General features: G+C 42.4%; 1 protein-coding gene across 11 annotated transcripts in view; it reads right to left on the reverse strand.

Annotated features, from left to right (window-relative positions):
* Positions 1–212: 212 nt before the first annotated feature.
* NLGN4X (neuroligin 4 X-linked) overlaps positions 213–21474 on the reverse strand; it is a 298947-nt gene continuing 277685 nt past the window's right edge. For all 11 annotated transcript variants that reach the window (XM_026015327.2, XM_072743578.1, XM_072743580.1 and 8 more), the window contains 3 exons: positions 16355–16540; positions 12069–12858; positions 213–1765 (listed from right to left, as the gene is read on the reverse strand). In XM_026015327.2, coding sequence (XP_025871112.1) covers positions 916–1765; positions 12069–12858; positions 16355–16540 — 1826 coding nt within the window. In that variant the 3' untranslated portion in view covers positions 213–915. The remainder of the gene's footprint in view (positions 1766–12068; positions 12859–16354; positions 16541–21474) is intronic.

Consider the following 21474-nt stretch of genomic DNA (forward strand, 5'->3'; position numbering starts at 1 on the left):
CTACAAACGCAACGCGTTAGAAAAGCCCCATGTCTTCGCTTACCACGGGTAATTAAGAAGAAAACCCTCCTGTGTCCGGGAGGAAACAGAGGTGAATGACTAATGTATATATATATTTATATACATACAGACCACAATGGAAATCACAAACTTGCTAAAAGCTCTTTCAAACTCAAAACACCAATAAAAGCTTTTTTTGTTGTTGTTGGTCGGGTTGTTTTTTTTTTTTTTTTTTCCTCTGTGTGTGTTTTTGTTTAAACTCACAGCTATATACATTTTTTTTTTTTTTACAAAGTTTCTTAAATATAGTTCAGGCTGGCAAAACATCTCTTTGCACGGAACTATACGTATGTTACTACATAGTCAGCTCTTTTAATAATAAAATCCTACTTTTCCTTCTCTCTGGATTACAGCTCCGTATGCTGGGTAAAAGCCCACACAGACTCTTTCTTTCCTCCAGTAGAGCCATCCGTCGTATGGCACATAAAGAACTTTTTTTTTGTTTTGTTTTTCGATTGTAATTTAAAAAAAAATTTTTTTTTTTTTTTTTGTAGGCGTCCCTGGCTGAGTTCCCAAAGTGTCAGCTTCTGTTGTTACATTGGAAACATCCAGGTCCTGTGTAGACGGCGATGTCCTAGTCACGCTAAGCATTCGCGGGTGAGATGGAGATGTTAAAGCCGGGACGTAACAGCAATGTATACTTTTTCACATTTCATAGGGTCAGAAGTTGATCTCGTAATACTGGGAAATGCCAATGGGATGGGTCCACAGGGACACGATGGCCGCCCTGTAGCTTTTTTGTGTTTTGTCCTAAGTCAGTGGGATGACAAACATTCCTCGTGTGGAGATGCTACTTCTCTCTTTCTCCCTCTGTCCAGCGGGCAGGAGCAGAGGCAGGGGATGGGAACCGCAAAGCTATACCCTAGTGGTCGAGTGTCCGTGGGGGAGATTTGTACTGTTTTGTCCTCCGCTGAAAGTGTTGAACGTGTGCAAAGGCTGCATCCCCGTCAGTGTGTTTGGAATCATGGTGATGGTGTTTGGTGTCATGAGTGGGATGTCATCCGGAGACCGGCGCAGCGTAAGGGTGTAGTCTGGAGGACAGGTGAGCCTCAGCGTGTCGTGAGCCTGCAGGGATTCACACTCATGGTCGTGCTCCAGCTGCTTCATCTGCAGCGACATGATCTCCTCGTTCTGGATGTGAGCAATATCGTTGGTCGTGTTTCTCTGGGGGCTGGGGCGCCTGTGCGTCTCGTGGCGTCTCTTGTCCTTCTTGTAGTATAGAGCCGCAAATGCCAAAATGTTGAGGAAAAGCAGGGAGGCCCCCACGGCGATGGTGACACTCAATTCGGTGGAATAATCCCGTTTGGTTTCGATGAGGACGGTTGTGTCCTCAGGCCCTGTCTTATGAGGGTCCTTGGAGTGTTTGGGGTTGTTAGCGGGAGTGATGGCTGGGCGTTTGGTGGTGGGCCATATCTTGGCGGGAGACCGCCGGGTTCCATAGGGAAAGGAGGTCATGTCAGGAGGAGGGACCTTTGTGGTCGTTGAGACGTACTGGAATATCTCATTCAGGTTGTGCAGGTGCGGAACCAGTTCCAGCCAGAAAGCCACCTTGGTGGCTCGGTAGTGATCCCTCACTCTGGGCTTCAGGCCGATATGCAGATAGAGCTGGTCTTTGGGGTTATACTTGGACCAGGCCACTTCCTCAAAGCGATTGGGTTTTGTGTGGATGAACTTGGTATCCTGAGGCACAGGCTGATTTGGGTCACTGGGGACAGAAGGAAGAAAAAAAAAGAGAAAGAAGGTCATGCTCTTCGACACGTGCCAAGTAAATCTCTCCATCAAATAAAACAGGGAATTATGACCAGTTAATCACATGTTTATTGATCAGCACCAAGTACCCCAGTGACAACAGACACGCTCTGCTTCAATCCAAACAAGGCTGCCATTTTGTCTTTAATATCCCCTCTTCCCATCATTTTAAAATTAATTCCTGATGGCAAAGTTATGGCATTTTCATAGCATCTGTACTTTTTTCTTTAAATGCATCAAATGATCTTCAACAATGAAAAAGTGAAAAAGAATGGGTGTTATACTGAAATTTTTCAGTATTCCAAGTTTAGCTACTTTTGACGCATAAATCCCAACCGAAGGTGTTTTGCCCATACAGAAACATTAGGCAATGTCTGGAGACATTTGTGGTTGCCATGGATGGAGGGTGGTGCCGCGAGTGGGTAGAGGGTCCAGTGCACAAGAGAGCCCCCCACACAAGGAAGTCTCTTGTCACAAATGTCAATAGTATTGAGGTCGAGAAATCCTGATTTAGAAGCAATTATTTAAAAAGCAGGCATGCTCTTTACTTTTCAAGAGCAGCTTTTTTAAAAAAAAAAAAAAAGATTTTATGTATTTATTAATGAGAGACACAGATAGAGAGGCAGAGACACAGGCAGAGGGAGAAGCAGGCTCCCCGCAGGGAGCCCAACATGGGACTCGATCCCAGAACTGGGATCATACCCTGAGCCCAACCACTGAGCCACCCAGGCATCCCTCAAGTGTGGCTTCTGAGGTGATGAATACATATTGCAGTTTTAATAACTAATATGTATGTTAAAAATTCATTAAAAATAGGCCTTGTAATGGCAAAATGTGAGGAAATAGTAATATGCATCATATGTGTGCTCTCTATTTGAAAGAGGAATAGTCCTGTACCTGAAAACCTTTTGAACACTGAGCCACATAAAGATCAAACATCACTTCATTAATTCTAAGAATTCTGATAAGATCGCGCTTTCAGATATGATCAAGTTAATGTGCTGAGAGGAAGTAACACTCGGTGCCAGAAATTGAGGGTTTCTGTAGATGTTAAGTGTGCCGGGCCACCTTTGAACCCAAGAATTGTCTTACTATTCACATAAGTGGGCACAGGTAGGATAGAGAATCATGACCATTAAAGGATAATCCACAAAAGATGGTACTTTAAACACCTTTACCCCCGGCTTTTTTAATATAACAACTTCCCAAAATATCACATTTTTCATTTATCCTATTTGTTTTTAGGATTGGTGGAGCGAAGTGTAAAGACAAACTCCATCTTCGTGTTTATTTGTTTTGAAAATTTTGAGCTTATGCACAGTGAAATGTCACCTAGTGACTGGCACTCAACATTTAGGCATCATGTACAGGCCAGACGAACTGGGACTTGCACACCCAGATCTACTGCCCTGGGTGCTGGAACTTCTACTTTCCAGGCAACAGCTTCCTGGCAGCATGTACAAAGCTACCAAAGCCACATGCCAGAAGACTGTAGGACCAGAGGCTCTACGTCAAGATCCCAAGGGCACATACATGACCATGCGATGCGCACGATGCAAACATATAGTAACCACCAGCGCAGTGTTTGCTGAAGGAAGGATTTTTGCCCTCAGTCTGAGGCTGTCAAAACCATTTCCCTGCATTATGCTCTGCAACCCTCCCTCTTTACAGCTGTGAAATCTTGGGCAAACATTAGGCCTCTCTTGGCCTGTCTTCATCTATAGATGGGGTGAGAATATTGGGATTAGAAGCCAGTGATGGAGGTTAAATGACCCCTGCAAAGTGTAGGGCAAATAGGGAGAGCTTAATAAATATTATCCCCTTCCGCCAATATGTAAAGTTGAATATCTAAAACTGGCTTCGGGAGAGAGGACTATAAAGTAATATACTGTAATACCCATGGCACATATAGTATATAGCACATGCCATGGGAAGGGATACTGTATACCACGGTATATATGGTACACTGTGCTCTGTACGTAGGACTTACTGTATACACAGTATGTATGGTGTATTACATTTGTATATTGCATATTATAAATCATAGCACATGCACTTTATTATATATTGTCCATAGCATACATTGTATAGAACTCTACTGTATACCACAGTCTATCTGGTATACTACGTCTGTATATTGCATACATCACACGTCATGGCACACGCAATCCATACGGTCTATAGCATATGTTGTATAGAACTCTACTGTGTACCACAGTCTATCTGGTATACTACGTCTGTATATTGCATACATCACACGTCATGGCACACGCAATCCATACGGTCTATAGCATATGTTGTATAGAACTCTACTGTGTACCACAGTCTATCTGGTATACTACGTCTGTATATTGCATACATCACAGGTCATGGCACACGCAATTCATACGGTCTATAGTATATGTTGTATAGAACTCTACTGTGTACCACATCTATCTGGTATACTACGTCTGTATATTGCATACATCACACGTCATGGCACACGCAATCCATACGGTCTATAGCATATGTTGTATAGAACTCTACTGTGTACCACAGTCTATCTGGTATACTACGTCTGTATATTGCATACATCACACGTCATGGCACACGCAATCCATACGGTCTATAGCATATGTTGTATAGAACTCTACTGTGTACCACATCTATCTGGTATACTACGTCTGTATATTGCATACATCACACGTCATGGCACACGCAATCCATACGGTCTATAGCATATGTTGTATAGAACTCTACTGTGTACCACAGTCTATCTGGTATACTACGTCTGTATATTGCATACATCACACGTCATGGCACACGCAATTCATATGGTCTATAGTATATGTTGTATAGAACTCTACTGTGTACCACAGTCTATCTGGTATACTACGTCTGTATAGTGCATACATCACACGTCATGGCACACGTAATCCATACGGTCTATAGTATATGTTGTATAGAACTCTACTGTGTACCACAGTCTATCTGGTATACTACGTCTGTATAGTGCATACATCACACGTCATGGCACACGCAATCCATACTGTCTACAGTATACGTTGCATAGAACTCTACTGTATACCACAGTCTATCTGGTATACTACGTCTGTATATTGCATACATCACACGTCATGGCACACGCAATCCATACTGTCTACAGTATACGTTGCATAGAACTCTACTGTGTACCACAGTCTATCTGGTATACTACGTCTGTATAGTGCATACATCACACGTCATGGCAAACGCAATCCATACTGTCTACAGTATACGTTGTATAGAACTCTACTGTGTACCACAGTCTATCTGGTATACTACGTCTGTATATTGCATACATCACACGTCATGGCACACGCAATCCATACGGTCTATAGTATATGTTGTATAGAACTCTACTGTGTACCACAGTCTATCTGGTATACTACGTCTGTATATTGCATACATCACACGTCATGGCACACGCAATCCATACTGTCTACAGTATACGTTGCATAGAACTCTACTGTGTACCACAGTCTATCTGGTATACTACGTCTGTATATTGCATACATCACACGTCATGGCACACGCAATCCATACTGTCTACAGTATATGTTGTATAGAACTCTACTGTGTACCACAGTCTATCTGGTATACTACGTCTGTATATTGCATACATCACACGTCATGGCACACGCAATCCATACTGTCTACAGTATACGTTGTATAGAACTCTACTGTGTACCACAGTCTATCTGGTATGCTACGTCTGTATATTGCATACATCACACGTCATGGCACACGCAATCCATACGGTCTATAGCATATGTTGTATAGAACTCTACTGTGTACCACAGTCTATCTGGTATACTACGTCTGTATATTGCATACATCACACGTCATGGCACACGCAATCCATACGGTTGATACTATACGTTGTATAGAACTCTACTGTGTACCACAGTCTATCTGGTATACTACATCTGTATATTGCATACATCACACGTCATGGCACACGCAATCCATACGGTCGATAGTATACGTTGTATAGAACTCTACTGTGTACCACAGTCTATCTGGTATACTACGTCTGTATATTGCATACATCACACGTCATGGCACACGCAATCCATACTGTCTATAGTATATGTTGTATAGAACTCTACTGTATACCACAGTCTATCTGGTATACTACGTCTGTATATTGCATACATCACACGTCATGGCACACGCAATCCATACTGTCTACAGTACACGTTGTATAAAACTCTACTGTATACCACAGTATATCTGGTATATGTATACATTGTACACATTATAAATCATAGCATATATAATATATACCATCTATAATATACATAGGATAAAACTCTATACCACAGTATATGTGGTATACTGTATTTGCTTATTATATATGTTATCAATCACAGCATTTGCAGTATATTATATAATGTCTGTAGTACCCGCTGTATAAAAGTTTACCTTATACCACAGTGTATTATATGCTGTGTATAGTATATACTGTATACTATAGTATATAGTATGTTGTGTATAGTATCCAAGCATCCCAGCATCCCAGCATATATAGCACGTTGTGTATAGTATACATTGAATAAAATTATACTTATGCCACAGTATATTATATATTATATATAGTGTGTTGTGCACCACAGCATATACATAGTAGTGCATGTAGCATATATTCTATACCACAGTATGCATGGAATATTGCATATTATATATAATATACACTCTACAAAAGTACACTGTATAGTATATACCGTATGAAAATATATTGTATACCATAATATACACTGCATAAAATGTCCTGTATCTCTATATATGGTATATAGATATAATTATATATATAACATATAAGAAAAAAATAAATTTTACCTGTTAACTGAATACACACTAACTGCAGTGATTTTATTTTACTAATGGGTCAAGGAAATAAAGCATAAAATTATAGGTCCTAATGTCATGAGGTTTCTTAATCATGTGTTCATTTATAAGCGTTAATATATTTGAAAATAAACTGTTTATCTCTTATTTAAAAAATCTTACGTTTCATAAAAATGTTGGCTTCAACATAGCACCTCATGCTTCTTTTATTCGAGTCTTCTGGAATAAATTTGTGAAAGAATTCCTGTTTAATTGGAATCTGCCATGGAAATATTTGACATCAATTGTTATTGTCCTAAAAGCAAGGAAAGGTGGTAAGGATTCCTGCTATTTTTCCATTGATCTGATTTCACTGAATTGGTTCTATTAGCTGTGTGGACCTTTTATTAAGCAGAGGGCATCTAGGAAAGAGAGTGTTCTGTTCATGTTGGATATTGGACTATTTTTGATGAAATTCGGTGTGCATTTGAAAGGTAAAGAAACACATTTATTTTGTTCTCAAAGAATAGAGCAGAGGATTTTGAAAATCCAGATAAGTAAGCTTTAGGCTGATACAATCTATCTATTAAAGTTCTTGGAGATGCACAGTCAGAAGCCTTAACCCAAGATAAACTCACAGAGCTTATGAAAGTCCATCATTTTTCTTGTCAAACACTCCAAAGACAGCAAGACCCCTGAGTGCAATATCAGTGTCTTGCTTCCTAGACTTGACTTCCGCATGCAGCATGTTTTAATTTCCATGAGTAAAATTAAAGATCATAATGATTAAGGATAGAAAGAAACGGACGTGTCTTCCCTGCCTTGTAAAAACCCCAATGCGTATCTGCATCCACATTCCCCAGCACCTGAAACACACATTTTCACCTGTCACAATTTAGTTGAGGCATCATTTTGGCATTGGATAGTCAAGTGCATTTCTAAGCTCTTGTGATCCTTTTTATTTGCTAGAGTTAGGTACTATGGGTTCTTTAAAAAATATCAGTACACTTTCTAAGAGGGTCTTTTTGGTGGTATAAGATCCTCCTTACACCTACCATAAGGTACTAGCTGACTATTTGTTGTTAGACCTCTAAGAAGACTACCCTAGGCACCAAGAAAATGTGTTCAATGACACATCCCCACCTGCACACCAGGTAGAGATGTTCATGCATTCAGCTTAAAATGCTTCCCGGCGATAAACGTCATCTGAACACCAGACATGGGCTACAGATCTCCCTAAGTCACCGCCCTAAGGGCCTCTTGCTTTTTGCAAAGGTTGAATACAAATTCCCCATAGGATACCAACAAAATCCAAAATCACGGCGTCTGATGCAGACTTACACTAACATCCTGAGAACGATCAAATCATTGAATCTCTGTTGGCTGCATTTGCCGCGCCAGAACTATCTTTCCATTCTCTCAACTCCAATACCATTGAAGTAAGCATCATGGACAATGCAGCACTTGGTTGGGCAGAGCGCTGCTTGTTGCAATGTGTTCAATTGAGACTACCCATTCCTTGGTGCGGCCTTTACTGGCACTTCTTCCCACAAAGAGCTCAAACCAAATCACTGTTTGATCCATGGATTCTATGGACCAGTTGGGTCTCGTATTCCCAAAGAGATTTTCGATGACACATGTTAATTCTTCCTATAATTTATTTTATAAGTTTTACTTTTTCCTTGATGTTACTTCCCTCTTATCAAAACTTTCCACATCAGCTTTATTTGTAGACTAGTACTTCATGTCTGCCCTGTGTTTTTTGTTAGGTTTTGGTTTGGGTTTTTGGTTTTTTTGTTTTGTTTTGTTTTGTTTTCCAGCATTGTTTTGGGTGCGACTTCTAGCCTGGATCATGGAAACAGCCTCCTAGCTAGGAAGAAGTCTCCTCCCTCCCTCTTACATGCCTATTCCCAACCTTACTTTTCTGTGATCAACAACAAAGTTGGCTACCGTGTAATATATATGTTTAAACCTAGACATAAGGTCACAGCTGTTGAGCTCTGGACTGTACAAAAAGAAGCACCGGCGTACACTTGCCTTGCCTGCTGCATGGGCGATAAGGACACCAGGGTGCTGCCTGAAAGGTGCAGAAGATTGGAGGCAACACCAATGATAATGGAGATGCATGTCCTGATGCCATGTACTCCTCTCTCTGTAGCAACGTGCTGTGATAGGCGGATGGCGAGATACTCTTATAACGCAGCTCCTGCCTCTCTAGTGCTTACAGGGGCCAGTTGATGGTCCTCTGGGTATTCCATCATGGTCTGTGTATCATGGCCTGAGTCCAGAGTTCAGCACCGCCCCTCACACAGTGGCATCAGACATGGTTTATCCTACGCTGTTCCCTTAGAGGCACCATTTTGGCTCATCTTCCTCCGCACCACTGAAGTGGTCTCCCGGGGACAAGGAAATACTCCCCTGCCCAGGACTTACTGCATCCCTGCCTGACTTAAGTAAATAACTAGCAACCGCCTCTTAAGACTTTGGCATATATTGACAAACACCTCAATTGGTGGATTGCGTACCCACTCAAGCCTCCCTTTTCTTGCTAAACCCGTGGCTATGGAAATGTTCTCGCCTACTGACACTGCAAAATGGTACTCTGCATTTCACGTTGGAGGAAGTTCTTCCTCTAACGATGATTTCTGTCATTTCAACAACCTTTCCAGATGAATGAAGGAAACTCACTGCATTAATATCCCCAAGTCTTATTTCAGCTGTGATCGCATGCACTGCAGAAGCAAAAATCAGCTCCTGTTTGGATCCAGCCCAGGTCCTTTAGACCGACATCCAAAGCTCTCCATCATCTCTTTCTCATTCGCTCGGGGAGAGCTTGATTCTCACTGAAGTTCTAGACTCCACTCAGAGGAGAGCTGTTCCTCTCAGCTCTTCTGTTCACTCTTTCCCCATGTGTTCTATCTGCTTTAGCACCTTCTTCAAAGCCAAAAGCACCCTGAGCTCCTCCCATGAGTGGCCACATGCGCGTCTTTGGCCAGTGCTGAATCCCAGGCTGCTTTACAGCTCCGTGTCTATGCTCCCCATATGTGAGGCATGAACTACAGGCATGAGGCACAGAGATCTTAGGAACCAAAGTTAGGGCATGAAAAAGCCCTCAATACCAAAATGTTGCAGTATTTTTAATCCTGGCTCAGTCTTTGATAGGTCTTGGTGAAAATGTCCATTTGGCGCTGGGAGCTCTTTCCCATTGCGTGACACTAATTAATTTCCTTTATCTTTTCTCTTTCTTTTTTAAACCTCACGAGATCATCAGCCTCAGAGCCTTTGGCAAGGCAAGAGGAGCTAATGAGAATTTAATGGCTTTGTTTGGATTTTACCGTGTTTTTTAATGGTTCAGTTACCCTGGTGATGAATGAGAGTAGCTTCCCATTTAAGAAAATCATATGAACTTCATTCCCAAACACATTAAGGGAAGAAAGTATGTGGTTTTAACTCAGGTAAGTAACAATGAAGTGTTTAGATATTAGGTAAAGAGTGCTATGTGTGGATGCCAGTGTAGCGAATGGGCACGACCATCATTTGGGAAATGGCCATGTGAGTCTTTCTGCTTCAAGAATGTGACACTTTGCTAGAAAAGGTACCGCGTATCTGAGTTCAATGACACAACTGGGCTGATGGGTTGAACTGTTCCCCCCTCAACCGAATATAGGCTGAAGTGCTAACCTCTAGTCCCTCGGGATGTGACCTTATTTGAAAATAGGCTCATCGCAGATGGAATCAGTAAAGATAGGATGGAGCAGGTTGGACTTCTACGCCATTATGACCAATGTCCTCATAAGAAGATGGCCATCTAAAGACAGAGACATGTAGGGAGACCGCCACGGGATGCAGATGCAGGAACTGGAGTGACGTAGCTAGAAGCAAGCAATGCCAAAGGGAGCCCGCCACCCAGAAGGAGCCAGGAAGGAGCACAAAACCTTCCCCCAGTGGTTTTAGAGGGAGCTGGGTTCTGTCAACACCCGCATTTTGGACTTCTAGCGTCCAAACTGTGAGACAATAAATGTCTGTGGTTTTAATCCACACCGTTTGTGGTACACAGTTACAGCAGCCCTAGGAATGTTATAATAATATAATAAACAGGGGTTATGTAAAAAGACTTGTTGACTTGCCTCAGTTGTCTCCTTATCTGTACATTCTCTCTTGTCCATGTGAGCCTTTCTCAGACCAAAGTCGTAAAATCTGGCAGTTCAATGTGGGTATCCACACAGTACACGTGGCACTCTATAAGGGTGCCGTACTTCCCCTAAGACCACAAAATATTCTGAAGCCAGTTGCCACCCAATCAATGTTGGGAATCAATGTAAAGAATGACACCTGCTAGAGCCCTAACTAAGCACGGGAGCCCTCGGCATCCCCACGTCCTGTCTCTAGAGGTGCCTGGGAGTCAGGCAGTGCTGGGCTGTCACAGCCAGGGGTGCCTCATTCCGACTCCTGGCATGTCCCGGGGAGGCTTACCAACCCTCAGTGCTGTGGGCATCTCTGATTTATTCACCAACCCTCGGAGCTGTGGGCATCTCTAATTTCAATTCAGCACAAGAGGCTCAAGGTTAATGACAGAGTTACACGCAGGTAGAACAGAATGATAGCTCATTAATTTCCACAATTACGCCATTAGACAAGAGAAAAACAAAAAGATGCTGTGATGTTTGCAGCTGTCTGAAATGTTGGGGAGTCTCTTATTGTTTGCAGAGATGCTGCTCAATAGGACATGGGTGGGACCTGTTGTGTGTGTGGCTCTTGTATATTTCCTACTATATTTGGCCAACAGATTTCCCTTTGAGGTATATTTTATATATACATTTATTTATATACATGCACATATATATGAAATATGTGTTTATTTATGAAATAAACATGTGTGACGAATTTAAATGAATGAATATATTTGTTAATATATTTAGGAATAAATCTGATAAGTGTAGAGAAACCCTATACATTCATACATATGTATGTGTGAATATACAGTATATACACACATGCGTAGTGTTCGTTAGATATATTATGAGATCGATTTTATCCTCTTGGGTACACAATAAGCACAATTTGCCATGTGGCACGTGGGTTTTGATAACTCTACAATTTATCAAAGAAGACAAGGTCCTAAGTCGACTTGAAATTCTGGGACCAGCATCCAGTAGAATTGCCGTATATGTCTCAACCCTGAAGCAGCAGGTGGGAAGCAGACTTTTTAGTAATGCAACTAGCACGGGAGTAAAAATCTGGCGATGCAAAGCAATTGAGGGATGAGGACAAATGAGGCCCCCCCTATCACTGTGCGTGTGAGGGTGTGCATGCCAGCATGTTCTGGGGCACTGACTCACGGGAGCAACACTCGTACGGAGGGATTGGACACACTAAAAGAGTGATAAGAAGCCCATGTGGGAAGCACATACCCAGTTTTGGCGAAGTTGGTCCAGTAGGTCATGACCACCGCGCTGAGCATGACGTCGTTCTTGGAGAAGTTACAGCTGAAGAGTTCAGTAGGGCCGATCATGGGGATCCCAAAAACATAGGGCACTTCGTCGCCGTGGGCTGAGTCCGCCCAGCTGGGCTTCATTTCACTTTGGCAGTGGTGGTAGAAGGCGTAGAAATAAGTGGGAGAGCCATACTGAGCGTGCAGGTCGGCGGTGGCCACCGCAGGGGCCACCCACTGGTGGTCAGTGAACAGAGCCACCAGGGTTTTCCGACGCGTTTCCGGGTTTTCCTTGTCAGCCCAGTCCGTGTACATGAACTTGATGGTCTCCCGCAACGTGTCTTTCCCCTCTGGGTAGCCGTAAAGGTTGTCCACGAAGTTGGACACGGAGAAGTCGAAGTCGTTGGGCGTCACGCCGTCCTCGTTGTCCACGATGCCATCGACAAACTTGAGGCCCTCCCCCTGGTTGACGCCGAGCATGATGTCATAATTCAGGAACTCGCCCTGCTCCATCAGGATCTGAGGGTCATCCGGGATGACATCGCCGTCGATGACGGGGCCGAAGGAAATGTGGTACGTGGCCGGGGTGATGGTCTGCTGAATGAGCTCCTTATAGTTCTTATTCCGAAGACACTCCACCATGTCCGTGGTATCCAGCATGTTGCAGCCGACCTTATCTGCCAATATCCGAGTGTACTTGGCAGGCTGGTAGTTCACTGCCCAGCTGGACAGGGCGGTCCCGCTCTGGATGATCGCCTTCTGGAACAGACCTGCAGGTGCAAAGTTGTAGACATGCAAATGAAAACCCGAAAGACAGAAAAGCAGCTTTTACTTAGCAAAGAAGGCCCTGATTGTCTTCCGGCCATGTGAATTTCTGGGTACAGTGGCATTCAGCTCTTTCAGGATTTTTTTTTTTTTTACTCGTTTCCATCCCTTTCTCTCCCCCTCCCCCTCCTGCTGGACTTTGGTTTTCCACGATACTCTTCACACACACACACACACACACATACACACAGGGTTTAAGAAAATGAAAGTGCATTTACAATTTAGCTGCAGTGGTAAAAAAAAAAAAGAAATCGTGCAATCCATTTATCCTTCCACAATTTCGTGTAGTGTTGGCATCCCCATCCCCACATGCTGTAAATAAAGCCTCTCAGAGTTATCACCTCCCGCATTCCTTAAAAAATACGCTTTGCGCCAAGAAGACGTCAAAGACCGTTTTGCCTCCCTTGCAAAAGCAGGTACCACTTCATTATGGGGGAAAAAGCATCCACTAAAATCAATTCCAGAGCATCAATTCAGACACGTATTTCTATTTCCACCCTCCATATATTAAAGGCATTAAAATTTTACAACCAAAACATTAATTAAATTAGCGATTCCTAAAGGAATCCTCACTTGATTGCCCAACTGAAATGTTTGGGTTTCTTTTTTTTTTTTTTTTCCCCCGACAAATCACTGATCTCGAAATTGCATCAATTCAAAACCCAGACTTTTCTGTCATGCTTCTGCCACATGTTAAAAATGTCTGTTTGGTGAGAAGTGAAAAAAAAGTTGGGCAATTTGATGAGTAAAATTCTGTGTAGCTTACAATTTTGTATCAGATCAGTCTGGTATATGAATGTCAGTAAGTAAAAAAAAAAAAAAAAAAAATTACGCCCTCTATTTCTCACTACTACAGGACGAGAGATGATGGGGTGTAAAATGATAGCATTCGGTTTCTTATCTCTTCCTGACATTTTCTTGAATTCCAGCGTGATGTAGCTCTGATGCCTCGGGAGTTGCTAGAAGAATAATTCATTGGGAGCCCAGAAGTTCATGCCCTGTAGAGTTTTAAGGTCATGCAAGCAATCAAGTGAGGAAAACATGATTGCAATCAGGAAGATGTGATTCTAAAGACTGGAGTGTTGCCCAAAGATGACACACAAGAGAAGATTTTAAATTGACCTGGCCCTGCTCAATGCATCATCAAAGTCATTTGGGGGCCAATCTCCCAAAGCCGATAATGCTCTCGGAGATGCGCGCCTATGGACTTGGGCGTTCGGCTCTCAAGATTAATGTGTTGAAGCTCGGGGAGGAAATGATGTCGATACTTGATCTATCAAACACTTTCATAAGTTAAAACAATGAGAATCAGAAAAGTTTTGCTACAAGTTATGTGGTTTATTTTTTTTTTCCTCTCACAGTGATTGGCCATGACTGATGTAGGAGCAGTAGGAGTAGTAGTAGTAGTAGTATTGTGTGTGTGTTGCAAAATATAATTCCCCATAAACCTTGAAAAACTGGACAAAGAGAAATGCCCCCCATAATTCATACCATAGAATACAAGTCACCTTAGCATTTTGGTGTCACTCCCACTTTGCTGTTTTGCCCTCAATGCTCTGTTTCTTACAACAGAGCCCAATATATGCATAACTTTGACACTGGGTTTCCCAGACTCCTGTACACTTCCTCCACAATTCTTGAAGCTAATTATTGCTCCTTTGAGCAAATGCACCTGTTCCTTATAATCTCCTGGTCTTTTGAATCTTGGAGCTTTTCATTTGCTTCTTTGCTGTACTACTGTGGTGAACATCCTCGTGAAAACCTCATTCTCCATGCATGTGCTGATTGTTTTCGTAGACTGCATCGCCACAAGTACAGGCCTAAGGCCGACAGTCTGGGTATTTTTGTCATCTTCTCATATATTGCTGGGTTGTTTTGAAAAACTGCTTTGCAGAGACGTGACCCAGGCACAGCCCTGCCATAGAGCTCGGTCATTTCCGATCTGTTGATTTAAGTAATTAATGCTCTTCCTCCAATTAGATTTCATTTACTGTGTTTGATTAGTATGGAGGCTGGTCCTGACTACTTGCTCACTCGAGAACTCGGATTATATCAGTTGGCAAATGGGAAAGTCTAGATATTTTCTGGAATGCTATGGGAATTGATATTACCAATGACCCCTCTAGTTATTCTTCTTTTTTTTTCATTTTTGTAAAAATGAAGGGTTCCTATAAATGTGAGCCCCTATTTGACCTCTTCTTAGATATTATGAAATGATCTACAACCTTGTCAGCTTCGATTTGACTGATGGTTGCTCATGGTTCCTGCACTGAGCATCTTATTGACAGGTGAATTCTGAATGTCTTTAACTACGCTCATAATCCACATGTCACATCGGTGTGCGTGACTGGTTAGAGTTCCTACTCAAGCTGAACTTTTTTTTTTTAATTTCCTAAGGCCCCCCGGAAATGTGATGGTCTTAACAGAAGATGAAAGGGGAAATGCAATTGATAAGTAAAATAGCACATAGGAGAGGCAATCGGGAATGTCCCATGAGTTGTTCTGTGCACAGATGTTCGTGAACCCGTAGGGCAAGTCTATTCTGCACAGAAGATCAAGACTACCTCTGTTTTTCCCTGATATTTAATAGCCGGAGGAGAATGAAGGAAAGAGGTTTGAATCGGGGTCTGGGAAGCTTGGGTTCTTCCCTGGCTGTGTTACTTGCTGTGTGACCCTACGCAGTTACGCAACCTCTCTCAGCGTCCATTTCCTTTCTATAAATGATGGCTTTGAGTAGGTGAGCTTCAAGGTCACCTTGAGTCTACAGTTCACCAATGGACTTGAAGAAGCCACCATGAGTTAGGGTGAGTCTGGCTTTTTAAAAATAATTTAATTTTTTTTAAGCAGGGGGAGTGGCAGAGGGAGAGATTCATAAGTAGACCCCATGCCAGCATACAGCCTGACACAGGGCACGATCACAAGGCCCTGAGATCATGACCTGGGCTGAGATCAAGAGTTGGATGCTTAATGGATGAAGCCACCCATGCACCCCAGACAAGTGACTTTTAAAATCACACGGTCAGGGGCCACGTTGCTCACCAAATGTACAAATCTCCAACCGTTACCCACGTAACTGTCTTCTGTGTTACCTTTCTCAGACTGAGATGAGAAGTTGACCGAATGTAAAGTCGGCCAAAATGATAAAATTGGAAATTGACCGAATCGAGTCAGAAAGGCAGGTACAAAATGCTGGTCTTTCTAATGAGGTCATTTTGTCCCCCTTGTCGCAACCGGCATCTCATCGGATGAGAACACGTGGTTAACGGGGAAAGACAGGTGACTTAGAAGCACGGGAGTCCACGTCATTTTGGGGACTTTTGGTGGAGGTTGCAAGAGAGACATAGGGCAACCCCACTACCCGGCACCTTGGATGTGAACTCGATGTGTGTTTGTTTCTCAGCCCTGGGGGGTTGGGTAGCCACACAGGGATGCCCTTATTACCTTCTGAATAGTGCGACAGGGTCAACAAGCTGACACAAGAAGCCCCCGCGCCCGAGCCGAAGATGGTCACTCGCTTGGGATCCCCGCCAAAGGCCCCGACATTCTCCTCAATCCACCGCAGCGCCTGGATCTGGTCCAGGAGCCCATAGTTGCCTTTGGCCGCCTGGTCACCGGTACTTAAAAACCCTACAAGAGAACACAGGATATGTTGGGTTGTCATCCATCAAAAAGGACATGCGCATCGCTGGCACTTGAAAACACATCTCCTGGTTTACCCCGTTCGTCCTTGGCTGGTCTCCCTGGAAATTCTCAGGACCACTGGAGAGCCTTTTTCATGGTGGGACGGATCATGTGGTGTAATTTTTTTTTTTTTTTATGATAGTCTCACAGAGAGAGAGAGAGAGAGGCAGAGACATAGGCAGAGGGAGAAACAGGCTCCATGCACCGGGAGCCCGATGTGGGATTCGATCCCGGGTCTCCAGGATCGCGCCCTGGGCCAAAGGCAGGCACCAAACCGCTGCGCCACCCAGGGATCCCAGGATCATGTGGTGTAAATCAATGTTATGATAACTATTGTTTCTGTGGACCCTATGATAAAACGTCTCATCTGTGACTTGGTATGGGGCTCCCATATCTGACACAATCAGCGTAAAATATTTATAATATTAAAATATTTATGTATTTAATATAATATAAATATATTAATATTTATTTATTTTTATCATACCAGAGATTATAAATTTTATGGGATGCAACTTATCACTCCTGTGCACACGTTGGTTGCAATGTGAGAAACTCTCCTAAAAGGCGTTTTTCAGGGAATCTCCTAAAAGATGTTTTTGTTTTTGTTTTTGTTTCCTGGGGGAAAATCAGGGCATGCATTGGGCTGGGGGAATGTGTTTTTGTCTGGGTTTGAGAGAGTGTGAATGTCTAAACAAAAGCAAGATGGGGCATTCTGACATTGAATTTGTTACTGGTATTTTGATGTAATTCCTTTTAATGTTTATGTTTCAAAGTAAATGATAGACATGATGAGATCCCACTCTTACTTAGCATGCACCTCTGTCTTTCCCCTATAGGAATAATACTCGAATCTCACAGAAATGCATTAGTCTTTCATCTTAGCCAAATGACAATGCATATTCAAATCACCCCAAGTGTCCCTAAAACAGTATGAACTGGTATGTTTTATTTCAAAAAGATGGAAGATTCTGTAACTGGAGGAACTAGTTTCACTCAAGGCATCAAATTCCTAATTCCCCCTTAGACGCTGCAAATAAGGCATTTATGAGAGCAAAGGGATCACACCGACATTGGACTCCTTGCCTGTTGCTCTCATGTGGCAAAAAGATCCTGACCTGGAAAAAAAAAAAAGGAAAAAAAAAAAAAAGAAAGAAAGGTTTCCCTCTGATGTTTGAAGTCATTTTGTAGACAGACAGGTACTGCCCTGCTCAAATTCAAAACTACAACTATTCTATAAAGCATCTGCCAAGGTTAATTTAATACACAAACATTAATCCAGCTTTATATTCCCTCCCGTCTTGCAAAAGTCTTCTGACAAAAAAAATAATAATAATAATAAAAAAGCAAGTCACAGAAAGTTTTGGGTTGTTTTTAACCATTTTACTTTGTTATTCACCCCTGCCCCCAAACACCCAATTATGATATTTCCCCGTTCCGTTCCGCTTCTTGTTTGCAAGGGCCACGCCATTCACCTCATTTCAATTACTGCTTATTAAGTTGCTGAGGCCACCTGCCGCAGTGTTGATGTGAATATAGAGTGATTCAGGCCCTGAAACAACGTGAATCACAACCGATTCCATCAAACCCCATCTCTAAGCAAAGCTGACAGCAATCTAAGGAGCTCTCGAGTGCCGGCTTCTAAAACCTAAAACAAAATAAGTAGAATATGAAGCGTTATAGCAGCTGAGGGGGCGAGGCTTCCTTCTCTGGGCACCTGAGAAAAATGCAGAGCTGTGAGCACAGAGGGTATCAGAAATGCAGGGGCTGGTTTAAAAAAAAAAAAAAAAGCAATGGGAAGGCTTTTTCTTTTCTTTTCTTCTTTTCTTTTTTTTTTTCCTTTTTGGTTTTTGTTGTTGTTGTTGTTGTTTTTGTTTTTGTTTTTTTTGGTTTCTCCAGTTGCAACGATCAGACCTCACAGTCTCCTGTATCTGCTGCAGACAGATGCAAGACGAAACCTGCAAGGTTGTGCATTTATGGCACGTCCCGCAGATTCAGGCTTCTCCAGCGTTCACAGGGATGGAGCAGAGATTAGCTGTGATTAGTGAGAATGTTCAGACGTTACCAACCCCTCCCTCATTTAATTAGCAATTACTAATTAGCGTTTCATGCCAGCGAATGTTCCCTGGCTCTGGCATTCATCATGCAACCTTTTACACAGTTTCTCATAAAATGCATCGTGCTCTACTTGGGAGAAAAGCCCCTTTCATGCAGCTTTATGTATGAAACGGGCTCCTAATGGCAGTTTGGGTGCCGTATAATAACCATAAGACAAGCCTCTCTTTCCCCATTAAGGAAAGAGGTGATTAATTCCTAAAGGCTCCAGTAATTTTCTGGCAGCACTGCTCTGTCTTTAACACATCCTTCCTCCACCGCCTCTCCCTCTCTGTCAACTCGCCCAGAATGACCTATTTGCTTATTTTGTTTCCGTGGAGCACCGTGAGGATTTGCAACATACGGTAAATCACGGGCCTTTATTAAATTGGAGCCCCTCCCGAGCAAAACATGTCTGTTGTAACCTCTCAAATGCCAGGCTAATTAATATTCTATACCCTGGCCAATCTTAGCTTTTCTAACAGCCTCCTATTGAAAGGTTTGATCTTTGCGATTCTGAACTCCTTCCAAAAAGTCCTGAGGGAAACAGCTCCTCCATGCATCTCTGAAGTTCAGCAAATGGACGTGGGTTTTTTTTTTTTTCCCGAAGTTGGTGTTTCCATAGTTTCTGCCACAGAATCTTCATTTACTGCAACATCCAGGGACTTTTGTTCCCCCTTCTCTTGTAATTTAAAACAATCCACAGGGCAGAGTTTCCACGGCAGGTACAGAATGAACGCAAGCAATTGTATATTCTCTGCAAGAGTGTACGCCTTTCCTACTCGGACTGTGCAAAGGTGGGGTTTGCTATAATCCACGTGCAAGATGTGCATGGGTTTTCTCTGGTGGAAGTCTACGAACGTGAGAGCCGTTTGGAAACAGCCAAGCACATCACCAGGGCTCAGCGCTGGTGCTGTCCGGCCGCGGAGGACAGAACTTCCCATATAGGCCGCAGATGAATTAATAGAAGCAGCCCCTTGCTGGCTAGAACCAGAGATCTTGAACAAATGGCCCCTTTCACTGATAAGCACTGTTGGCTGCAAATCCTCTAAGCATTTCAGCGGATGAAACGTTCGGCTTTTTGAGACTTAAGGTCTCTGAAATGAAGGTTGTAAATCAGTCGGCCCCCCACCCCACCCCAACGAGGGGACAATGAGAGAGAGATACAAAACAGACCCTCGAACTCAGACATATCGTCACTAGATTGAGAACAAGATTCATTCTGAGCACAGGGAGGAACAAGAACAACAGCAACAAAATATAGATATAAATATATATAATATATATAATATATAAAATAATATATATAATATATATAAATATATATAAAAATAAATATTAAAAATAAATAAAAATAAATATATTTATACACATACACACAAGAGGTATGCTCAGTTGTCGAGAGGTTATTTTAAAATATAGTCCATGAGAAATAGTTAAAAATCAGAAATCACATGTTGTCCCTGCCTGTTGAACCCAATGGATATCATATAAAAACGAAGCACTGTACTTGGTCTATCCTGCTGGCGCTAGGATAGAAAGTTTCAGGCTTTTATGATAGGTGACAGCAGTCTAAAAGTTTCTTGATCTTCCAAATTGCACGGTAGGGTTTAGAAGGAGTCCGCTCACGTGGCTGTGCATGCACTGCAGGTCAACGGTTAGAAGCCTACTGGTGTCAGCTGTGGTTGCCATTTAGTTCAGTGGTAATAGGACTCTACTGGTCCAATCCATATTCTTTTAGGAGATAATTCATTATATAGGCACCGGAGACCTTTTTTTTGGTGACTGTGAACCAGAAGGTAACTATTCCATGAATGCAGAACAATATATCTTATATTTTTTAGAGTGTGCATTCACCTGTAATTGGTAGAACTAGACCCTCAACCGTACTTCTAAAAGAATTCCTGAAATATAATTGAGAGTAAATTAATTCTTATTGATTGTATATGTACACATATGTGTATATGTAGGTCATGTATGCATATACATATTTCTATAATGTATGTAGGATGTAGAGTGGCTCAGTGGTTTGGCACCTGCCTTCGGCCCAGGGCATGATCCTGGAGTCCCGGGATCGAGTCCTGCATCGGGCTCCCTGCATGGAGCCTGCTTCTCCCTCTGCCTATGTCTCTGCCTCTCTCTCTCTCTCTCTCTCTCTCTCTCTCTCTGTCTCTCAAGAATAAATAAAATCCTTTAAAAAAAAGTATATGTATAAATAGGTCATTCTGTGAGAGCGAGAGCGTGCATGTATATAAATATGTGATGTGTACATAGATACAGAGTAGCATGAGGATTGGCAAATCACTAGCACTTATTAAGTCATTAACCCCTCACTCCTATATGTGTGTGTGTGTGTGTGGAAGCAAAAAGGAATGTTTGCATAAGAATTCTTCGATGAGACATAGAATTTACTTTAGGTCACATAAACGAGCCCAGAAAGAAATGTGTGATAAGAATGAGGGCAGAGGTATAAAATGAAAATCAGCCAAATAAATGCAAATCCATACTCCCTGAGGTTTAGAAGAAATCATTCACTGGCTGCGTTTACTAAAATGTGAAACGTAAGTTTTCCTAGTGGAATCGTGTATGATTTAACAAAAGGGTCTATACCTATACAGGATGGACACAAAGGGAAGAAAAGGTATATATTTCCTTTCTGTGAGCCTGATGGGGGAAAACTCTTGAAATGTAGTGTCTCTATTCGTCGTTTTTAGTATACGTACAAATGATAGTAGTCGTAACCTCCCGTATTTAATTATCACATCAACAGTACACAAGGTCAAAAT

This window comes from Vulpes vulpes, chromosome X (assembly GCF_048418805.1).
Source record: "Vulpes vulpes isolate BD-2025 chromosome X, VulVul3, whole genome shotgun sequence".
Taxonomy (NCBI): Eukaryota; Metazoa; Chordata; class Mammalia; order Carnivora; family Canidae; genus Vulpes; species Vulpes vulpes.